At 34.1% G+C, this 11,105-nt stretch overlaps 1 protein-coding gene across 1 annotated transcript; it reads left to right on the top strand.

Annotated features, from left to right (window-relative positions):
• Positions 1–108: 108 nt before the first annotated feature.
• Positions 109–11,105, top strand: LOC144965970 (serine/threonine-protein kinase RIO2-like). Its single transcript, XM_078901888.1, has 10 exons — positions 109–265; positions 909–1,053; positions 1,274–1,387; positions 2,536–2,590; positions 3,177–3,297; positions 3,917–4,005; positions 4,627–4,818; positions 5,602–5,694; positions 6,264–6,336; positions 10,253–11,105. Exons 1-10 carry the CDS (start codon positions 197–199, stop codon positions 11,039–11,041), a joined length of 1,740 nt encoding a protein of 579 aa, XP_078758014.1. The 5' UTR covers positions 109–196; the 3' UTR covers positions 11,042–11,105.

The following is an 11,105-nucleotide window of genomic DNA, read 5'->3' as shown; positions in this document are numbered from 1 at the left end:
CAATAATGAAATTTTGAAAAATTCATTTAAAATTTCGATCTTTTACAACTACGTTGAACTTTAGTCATCACATTGTTATAGTTCAATCAGTATAGTACTGTTTACTGTGTTTACAACTTCCTTTTCATGTTAACATGCCATGCATGGTAGTCATATTATTTATCTTATGTGTGTGAAAAATAATTAAGCTGACAAAATGGGAAGGAAATTGAATGTTCACATCCTCCGCTACTTAAACAGGGAGGACTTCAGGGTTTTAACAGCTGTACGTATTTTTTGAACAACCTAATGATGATTCAGAAAACCAATATTATATTATGGCTATGCACTCTTCTTAATCTTAACAATTAACAACTCTATCTATGGCTCTATGGCTATGATCGGCTATGGCAATGGCAATGGGGAATGAAACTTGAAACCAATGTCATGAAAAAGCCAGCGACATTGATTACAGATTACAAACCAGTTTTGATATTGTTTCTTAGTTAGAAATGTAGTTATTACAATTTAAAGTCTAAATTTTCAGATCGACTAGGCCTAGGCCTATCACTATCACTTTTACCCCTGCCCCTACACATTATTTTTAGCATTGGAAAGTCGAAATCGTGTGTCGTTAATTAAAATTAAAAATGAATTAAATAACAGTCAATATGGAATTCTTATTAATATTAATTACACTAATGTTCGTTTTCTAATTGAGGACAATTTGTTTACATAAATAAAGAAGAATATAAACATTTGAAAATAACACATTATTACATAATTATGATGCAAATGTTACATAATTAAAATCGGTTGGGCATAAGACTGAAGACTAAGAAACTTAATTTCCTATATCTTTTATCCCTAATGTCTCATTGAAACAATTGCAAATAATTCTCCTATGTTTTTGTTTCTTTTGCATGCAGGTTGAAATGGGAATGAAAAATCATGAACTTGTACCATCAGCATTGGTGGCAGCTATTGCACATCTTTCAACAGGTGGTTCACATAAAAAGTTGCGAGAGCTTCACAAGCATCGTCTTGTTGCATATGCTCAAGGCGGGAAAAGATGTATGTTTGCTATATAACTTATTGTTGACAAAATTCCCTTTTTTTGTCTCATTTGTTCTCTATTTGTATAGAACAATTTTTTATTGTAATAAGTAATCAAAATGAGACAATACCTTTTTTTATATTTTTATAATATCAAATATATCTTGAATGTTGACCTTACAACAATCATAAATAGTAATTTTTATTCACTTTAGTATTGTCTTTGTTTTATCTTCAGACCACGGGTATCGCTTGACAAATGCAGGTTATGATTTTTTGGCATTGAAAGTATTGACTGCAAAGAATGCTGTTCATTCTGTTGGCAATCAAATTGGAATCGGAAAAGAATCAGGTAAGCCTGTTTTTTTTTTTCAAAATCTCAACTCAACTTGTATGATTATAAATAACGAAATATTTTTGATATTAATATTAAGTTTCTGATTTGGTCTCATAGGCACTTAGCTCTATGACTAAGACACAGCTCTATCCAACATGTATCGGTTTATTTATAGTTCATCAAAAATTTTAATGGTGAGTTTAACTTCTGACCTGTAAATTCTCAGTATTAACTGAAATCAGTCAATTCGTCAAATTCAAACATTTTAAAAAAGGAAAGAAAGAAATGAAGAAAAATAGAATTCATGAATCGTAGTCAATGACCGTAAGGTAATAAGGAATGTTCCACAGCATTACACATAGCTCATGGGCCGTTTATATATTAACGATGAATATATTGCCAAGGCTGAGCGACGCTTTTTAGAATTGCTGTGTCTGAACACATCCCAGTGTATTTTCACACAGCCTTTGTGAAATTATTTTTTCACTTTCCAAACCTGTCGTGATCCCAATGGTAGCCAATTTTAAATGAGCCACTGAGCGATAAATTTCACTGTTTCGTCTGAGCCAAAATTGACCACATTTACTTGGTGAAAAGTAAAATGCGAATTCTGGAAGTGCGTTATGTAGACACCTTCAAATCGAAAGTTTTATGATTGCTACAAACACATCTTGATTGCCTCACATTGTAGACAAACTGGTTGACCGTTTCTAGTTTCTTCACTGATTGGGTACCTAATTATAAGGTAAGGAACAATGGTAAGTAGCCTAATTAATTCCCGTGGAAATTAGTTTTCTGCCATTGTCTTGCTCAAGCGAGCTTACTGTTTATTATTCATTTCGATTCTTTGGATTTTTCCGCTATGAATTAAGAAGAGTTTCAGTCAATTTTTACAGAGCTCATTTACAGGTCTAATTTTCAAAGATCTCAGTTCATTTTAATTAATGCCATTTCTGAGAAGGGAAAAAAAGTCTTTAGCTATTACTGTGATCAATCAATGTTGAATGGGCAATAATTATCCCCCCCCCCCCCCCCCAAAAAAAAACCAAAAAAAAACCGAACCATAAAAACACTGGAGTAATGCGATCTTACCTGAAGAGATACTCCATTGATTTCCTTATTTGAGTGTGTGTGTGGTTTTCCTTTTCTCTTTTTATTTGCAGATGTATACATTGTGGCTGATGAAAATGAGAAACAACATGCTATTAAATTTCACAGGTATGTTTGAACTGCACTTATGGTTGCAAATGAAATTGTCTAAGAGATTGTGGATACCAAGATGAGACCATGCATTTCAACAAGTCAACCTTTATTGTAATCTCCCATCAACTCACTTCAAATTATTGACTCTCTATGCAATAAACCCCTCTCCAACAAAAAAAAAATTGATAGAGGGAAAGATTTCAACAAATGAAAAAGATCTCGAAATAAATGTTTGTTGACATCTATGAGTACAGAATTATTTTTTTTTTGGTTCAGACAACAGTCTAGTTTTTTTTTGGTGGGGAGGGGGGGGGGGGTCTGGTCATTTCTTTTTTTTTTAGGGGGGGGGGGGAGTGTTTTGCTTATTGATTATATTTAGAACTCTGAAAAGGAGAAATATTCCTCCTGTTCTGTATCTTCTCATTTCAGTCCAGTTACACTATGGTGATAAATCACTTTAAATGTTGACTTGACCTGGACCTTAATTTTTAAATTATCATAAGCTTTTTGGGTGTTTTCATGGTGTAAGTAGTTTAAGGGTAAGACTTTCACATTTAGTCTCTTTGTTTTCTCATTCAAGTATTTTTTTTCCATACTTCAGATTAGGACGCACATGCTTCAGACAAATAAAAAATAAAAGAGACTACTTGAAATACAGGAAATCTGCTTCCTGGTTGTATTTAAGTCGACTTGCTGCTACAAAGGAATTTGCCTATATGAAGGTAAAACTTGTTAAGTAAAATTTTTGGCTTCCAATTATTATTATTTTCTTCCCCCTCCCCCCTTCCCAAATAGCTCATCTTTCAAACTATTGCTACATTCTTAAAAAGTATGTATGTTTCTATCCGATTCTGGCAAAATGGCCAACCTTTTATCAGGCTGATGACCTAATCCAAGACCATATGTTGCTCTCAAAAGTCTAGGTCTTATAACTATTATTACATTTAGTGTTTTAAATTTAGAAAGGCATTTTACAGAAATTATTAACTTTCATGTGTTGACACATATATTAAAGATTTTCAAGCTCAACCAGAAAGAATAAAAGTGGTCGTGTATAGAGGGACTGATCCTCATTAGTCAAGCAAAATATAAGAAACAAAAGAATCACTATTTTTGTTGATTAAAACTGATTGCTATGAATTTCACTATTCGTAAAATATTTTTTCTTCAATGAATTACAGACTTGAGATTTGGTGCTTTGTCATTTTACAGAATTGCATATTTATGGGCTTTTTATGTAATTTGACTTCTGCTTTTAATGAGCAACTCATTTAATGCTGGTATAAAAGAGAAAATGTTTCTCATTTTTGAATAAATAAATATTTATTCGTTCCTTTTCAGGCTTTATATGACAAAAAGTTTCCTGTACCTAAACCTGTGGAGACCAACAGACATGCGGTTGTCATGGAACTTTTAAGTGGCCATCCAATGTGAGCATCAGCTGAGCAGTGTTACTTTTTTTTTTTTTTTAATGTTTTAATAAATTCCCTTAATTCATGCCAAGGGCACATTCGTCGTTAGGTTGAAGGGGGGGGGGGGGGGGGTGAGAGACTGAAATAATTTAGACATCTGTCCTCCACCCCCTGCAATATCCCACAGAGGGCAATAGGTTCTCTAACTTTGAAAAAATGGTTTGATGACAGGAGGCTGGGTCATTTGGGTGTAGGTGCAGTGCCTTATCCAATCAACCAATGCCCCCCAAACCACCATTTAAAGCACTGGGAATAATGATAATGATTGTAATGATTATGTATTTACAGTGTAATCCAATCACTCAAAACTGCTCCAGTAAAACTTAATAAACTGAAAAGAATCCAACATGTTTTACTTTTTTCTCCCCTTTTTTAAAAAAAAAGTATATCAATAGAGTTTCAGCAGTCTAAAGAGACTATCATCATTTTGGCTTTGCCAGTTAACACTTCATGGTACACATTTATCATTTACTATTCAAATTTTTCACATTGTATGTAATAGGTACCATAGGTCAGTATATTTTTTATTTTTCTGAAATTTCCAATCCACATGCATATTTTGATTTCTGCTTGTGCCAGGTGTCAAGTCCATGAGCTTGAGGATCCAGCCACTGTTTTCAATGAGTGTATGGAGCTCATTGTCAAACTGGGAAACCACGGCCTCATCCATGGGGATTTTAATGAATTCAATTTGATGCTCGATGATAAAGACAGAATCACTATGATTGATTTTCCTCAAATGATTTCAACGAGCCATATTAATGCTGAAATGTAAGTTAAGGCTTTCATATTTTAAACCCCATAGTAGTGACACACAGTCTTAATTTAAAAGGTAGTGCTCTTAATTGTCCACCTTTTTGCAGAATTCCATCTGCCCCAGTATCAGCATCATGTTTGTCACCATGTTCTTTTTTTAAACACTTCATTGTGTCGACCTTTCCATACCGATTTGGTTGGTGTACAGGTTGAATGAGTTAAAACTCATAATTTATCAGAGACTTATGTATGCTTATTATCATTGTTACTTTCATGATTATTTTTGTCATTAATATTTCATTGTACTATGAACTTTGTGCATTTATGATTCATTCGATCATGACCAATTTTCAATTACCAGTATTCTATGATAGTATTTTTCGATTTTACAGTGCCATATTGATACATTTTTCCTGACATTCAAAGTTGTGTAAAACTGTCTGTGACTGATACAATGCAAGCTATATGAGATTCTGTAATTATAAACTATTGTATTTAAAGGATAATTCCTATTAAGCCTTTAGTAAGATACGGTAAGATAAGATAAAACAGCTGAAAACAGTTTAAAATATAAAGGACAAGGTGACACCCAAAAAAAATTCTTATCTGGGTTTTTATAAAATCTCATTCAACACATGGACCTTTTCTGCAAAATAAGTAATATATCTTCAATATTGTTGGGTTTTAAAAAATTAATTTTAGAATTGGTCTATCTGAATTTAGTTTCTTTTTGCATTAATAAGATTTGAGATAAAGTATTGAAGTAATTGTATGTAAGCTTTTCTTTTCTTTTCGCAGGTATTTTGATCGTGATGTACAGTGTATTCGCAAAGTGTTCGCAAAGCGCTATAATTATGAGTCAGAACTTTACCCAAAATTTTCAGACCTGGAGTAAGAATTTCTTTTTACAATTTTCTCTTTTTTGATCATTGTGACTTTATATATATTCATTGACAAGTTTAATGCTGACCATCTGAAAATTGATTAAAGAAATGAAGAAAAAAAAAAATAGCAATGACAAATATGAATGAGACATAAGATTAGAAAGTAATTTTTTTGGTGAGATGATTTGTCCTAATCTTGGTCAAATTTATTGTTTGTCTTCATTGCTTATTAAAGGGAGACATGAAGCGTCCATATCATTGGTTATTAGTATTGAAACTGGAGCTTACATTCAACGTCAATTATTTTTTAAAGCTTGAAGCAGAAAATTTGCATTTACTTACATTTTGATGTCATCAGACAAAATTCATTGTTTCTCGAGAGCAAATCATTTTATTTAGAAGGATCAGTCAATGCATAAGATATGACTTATGTCAAGTTCTGTTTTCTTTATCTCTGTTGTAAAACTACTTTTCTTCTCACTTAATTTTCATTTTCATTTTGATTATTCTAAGGTTAATAGAGTAATGAATTTTGATTTCCTTTTTTGAACTTTAACATTAATTTTTATTTTTTAGGAGGATAGACAGTGTTGATGTTGAGGTGGCTGCCAGCGGATACACAAAGGAACTTGCTGAAGCTTTTGAGAAGGTATTAATTACTGTATGCACACTAAAATTGTTATGATGAGACAAATGTGTTAGTCGCAGTGAAAATCCCTTAAGGTCCAGAATGTTATTATGCAGTCTTCCTTGATTTTGTTAAAGCAGAATCATATTCAAATCATTGCCATCCATAATAACTATCACAATGTTAATTTGAACTCCTTGATGAGGCTTGTATGATAATTGATATTAATTTACTTTTGTGTAGTCCTCCTTTTGTTTGTCAATAAAGCTTAACTCTTTAGGATTCAACCCGACAAAAACCGCCAACGGCATAATATTCATGGGCGGGGTAGTCAAGACTGGCCTCAGTAAGTAAAATCCAATCGTTGTGAAGGAAATGACAGGCCCTGCCACTGCCGCAGGGTGTTTTCAGCTTTGATTTTTATAAATTTGCCGACAGAAAAGAAAATACGTTTCAGAAATTGCGATTTAAATCCTATTTTATTTGCGGGTGAAAATCATTGACATTGCACTTTGTTTGGTAAAAATCGGTAAAAAATTACGACTTTGGTGATGAAAAATGACTTTGAAGACCATTATTGTAAACTTTTAAAAACATGAATAATTTATAACTTCCTTATTTGTGGGTCGATTTTGTCATTCGAGGTATCAATTTTATTGTAATAAAGAGATAGGAACTTCAGAGTTATTTTTTCTGATGCGAAATTATTACCAAGAAAAATAGTCGGTAAATAAATTTGTTACACCTCTTTGATAGACCGCCGGGGTCCGTTCGTGTAGAATCGTGAATCAAGCATCCCAAAGTGTTCGACCAATCACAGGCTATCTATCCAGCTGGCCGAAACAAAGACGCTTCTCACCGTCGATGTATTACGCTATTGTTATGCAAGGAATATAACACCTTATGGAGTAGGCCTAAAAGCTAAAATCTAATAGTAAAAAATATAATTCTGAGGAATTTGAAAGTCACATTGCTGAAATCAGCTTGAAAAAGGAAGTACATTGGTCTGTGTTTCATAAAAATCGGTTGAAAACCAACTGTTTTACGAATAAATTTGATTTTAAAAATTGCTTTTGTTTATTTTAGCTTTTTTTAGCAACTTTTTTATTTATCGGCCGATTTTCTTGATTTTTATATCATTCTTTATATCTCAAAGAGACGAGATCAGTGATATACTTTGTTTGTTTCAAATATAACTAGAACTAGACCTGCATGTGTGCCGACAATTGTCGGTTTTCCGACAATCAGGGTCGTTGCGATCTCCCGGATCACTTATTTTTTTATTGCTAAAGTAATCTGATTGCGAGTGACGTCAATTGTCGGAGTGTCGGCGATCCCCAACTCGACCGGCGGTGAGCAGTCAAGTGCCGACGAATGGGCGTCGGATTGCCGACAATATTGTCGGCACTCTCAAGCACTCGTTCGGCAATTATCGGGAAACTTCGCTAGTCTCAGATTTGACCGCAACTCTTCACTGTCTGAAAAACGAGAAGTGTGTCGATATAATCGAGCTTGCGCAGTTCGTTAACTTTCGTTTTCATACTTTCGGTATTCCATTCAAGTAACTTTTGTTTTTCAATTGAACGTTGCTACATTTCAATTTTATTCGCTCTATCAATCAACTTTCTGGATTTGTCGTTGTATATTTTACATTATTTTTTTGTTATCATGCCTGAACATTTCTTTGACCGTTTGTCGGATCTGAAGTCAGTTGAGAATGGTGTTCGAAATCTATTCAAATGGGATCTGGAAGAGAAAGACTGCACCGATGATTTTCTCTCGGAGTACGTGAGAAAGCCAGCACAGCCGGGTGCTGCATTTTTTAATTTTTTTTTTTTTTTGCCAGTGGATTAAAGTCTAATGATTGGGATGGTTATTGCTCTTTAGAGATAATTTCAATTATTCCAGGTTAAAACTACTGTGGGGGGTCCGATTACGGTGGCAAAGGAAAATCATTCATAATGTCATAAAGAGGCATTCTCAAAGTGAAAGTGAGTAACACAAGTACAAGAGAAAAAAAACCAGAAAAAAAAACAACTCAGTTGTTGCAGCTGTTTTCACTGCTGAGACAGAGACTCATCCTCTCTCCAAGCTTCACAAGGAACTCACTCAACCCTAGCCCTAACTGAAACTGATTCCAGTCTGTAGGTAGACAGATGCCGATTAGCCATTGGACAAGTGAGCGCAACTTTGGGTTAAAATTTGAATAACACAATTTCACATAATCACTGTTGCATTATTTTTCACAGTATATGAACGGCTCTGGTATCATTTTAAAGGGCAGAGATCAAGATTTCTTTTGATGTGATAGAAATCAATGTTGACATATTGTATCCAAAATTATAAATTGATAAAAATAACGTCATTTTAAAACTTTTGAACTCTTTTTCAAAATTGAGATACCAAAAAAATAAAAGTGAAGGCATCTAGATAATTCATTTGTCTATGTCTATATCAAATTTCATAAAGATTGAAGACAGTGCAGTATGTTTAATGTTGACCACAAGTGACCAACCCTCTTTTTTTCTATGCTAAAATCCCGTTTGATTCAGTAGTCACCTTATCGAGAGGCTGTCCAGTGGGGGAATTCTCAATCAATTTTGAGCTTTTTGTAAGAGTAAATTTAGAGTAAAATCATCATAACTTTGGAACCGTTTATCCTAGATCCAAAAGTAAGGTATCTTATTAAATGGTTTTTAAAGGCCTATCTGTCTATGTAAAAAAATAATTATAAATTTTTATTTTTGAAAAAATATCAAACTACCACTCTACCTCCATGCTGTCCCTTCTCCCTATAAATTTTTGGTACTTTTTAACATTTTACAATAAATATATGCTGTAGGACAATCCAAAAGAAAAATGTATATGACTAAATACTGAGTTACAAAATAAAAGATCTCGTAATGCGATATGTGTGAAAAAGTTCAGACAATTTGGTCAGGACTCACATGCAGGTCTATAGAACATAATTTGGCTTTTTTACCTATCAACCATGCCTGGATAATTTATTCAACAACGTGGCGATGTGACGCAACTATTCCATGGCCGTCTTCCACTGCATCAACGATGATTCAATTCATTGTTGACGGCTGTTGACACGTGAGCTGCCAGAACGACCAATCGTTGAAGGGTCAAGATGTCCAGTAGCCAATCGTTCTTCGGTCAAAAAACTTATGATCTCACGAGAACAAAAGTTTGAAATTTGGTGATGGACGGACCTATGAAATCGTTTCTGGGCGGAGTTTATCCATGAGTGACCGTAGAAAACGAAAAGGCGACTACAGATATCAAAGAGTAGGCTAATATCATCAAAGGATGTCTACATGATTGACATGGCCATATAGGGAACTCATTATCTACTCCCCCAAAAAGAATCTGAACACGAGAGGGTTAATACCTTCTCTAAGACAAATTGCCCTTAATTATATTTATCAATGTGAAATAACATTGCTAAAGATTCTTATTCACCCCTTTGGATATTTTTTGCTCTGTTATTTATATTCATGAAATTTCTTTGATAGTTTTTATCAAGATTTCTATGCATATAAGTTTCTGCCAGTTTTGCCAAAATCATGATGTAAAAAAAGCAATATCCATAGGTCACTGAAATTGATTTCTCTGTCCGCCTCTCAGTGACATGATAACCAGAGTAAAGTTGTCACCATTTAGATTGGGCTCTTTCATTCACATTTTTTAAAATTTGGGTATAACTAACGGAATGCAAATGTAAAGTGAGCACATGGCAGTAATAGAGTGAGTTGCCAAACAGTGACTAAGAATGAGTCATGAAATTAGGTCAGATTCATGTAATTTAGGGAAATATCAAAACTGGTATCATGGTAATTAATAATCTACAAATTTTAATATGATGTTTGAAAATTTTTCATAATTTTGACTACTATCTGAATTTGTTGCAATAATTCGTCCAATTTTTCAGACTCTAGATGAAATGGGTGTCCTACAACATACAGAAACCACATTAGAGGATTATGGTGATGATGACGACGACGAGGAGGAGGACAATGAGAGTGAAGAAGAAAGTGATTCGGATTCAGAGAAAGAGAATGAGTCAGATAAAGGAAATGATGAGGAAGAGGAAGAGGATGACACACAAGTTCCACCTGGAAAAGATCCAAGAATTTTGAGGTGGCTTGAGCAATCAGATGCCAATGAGGTAGCTTCAATGGAGAACAAGATGGAAGAATTGAATATTGAACAAAGGAAAGAAGTGCATGAGGATAACGAAGATACAGCACAATCCAGTGACAAAAGTGGTTGTGTTAAAGACAAAGTAAATCCACTCAGCCATTCTGCTCCATCCGAGTCAAAAGAGACAGACAATGACCAGTCAGGTATGAAAGATGAAGGAAGTGAAGATGGAGGCTCTGAGAATGATGAGCACCCATCAGAATTATTAGAAGATATTAGTAAAAGTAACAGACAACTCAGACCATTCAGGAATGAAGAGAGTCGACAGCATGTCAATGAACATCATAAGTTTTCAAATACTGAAACTGCATCCACATCCAGATTCACCGCGAGTACAGCTTGTTCTAGCATTGCCCCTGAAGAAGCTCGTAGTCGTATCAGAAGCCAGGCAAAACGAAAGCAACAAAAACAACAGGCTCGTAGGGTAAGAAAGAGTGGTGAAGCGGCACTGGTAACAAAAGAAAGAAGGGAAAATCGGGATGAAGTGAAATTGTCTTTGAGTGCCGTGTGGTACTGAATTTAGATCAAATGAGCAGTGGATTTTGTACATTAAAATTGAAAGATCTGTAAAATTTTGAAAA

The sequence above is a fragment of the Berghia stephanieae genome, chromosome 2 (genome assembly GCF_034508935.2).
Source record: "Berghia stephanieae isolate SIO BIC M18660-M18661 chromosome 2, UCSD_Bste_1.3, whole genome shotgun sequence".
Lineage (NCBI taxonomy): Eukaryota > Metazoa > Mollusca > Gastropoda > Nudibranchia > Aeolidiidae > Berghia > Berghia stephanieae.
The sequence above is the reverse complement of the archived record's forward strand: the minus strand, read 5'-3'. Positions and strand labels throughout refer to the sequence as shown.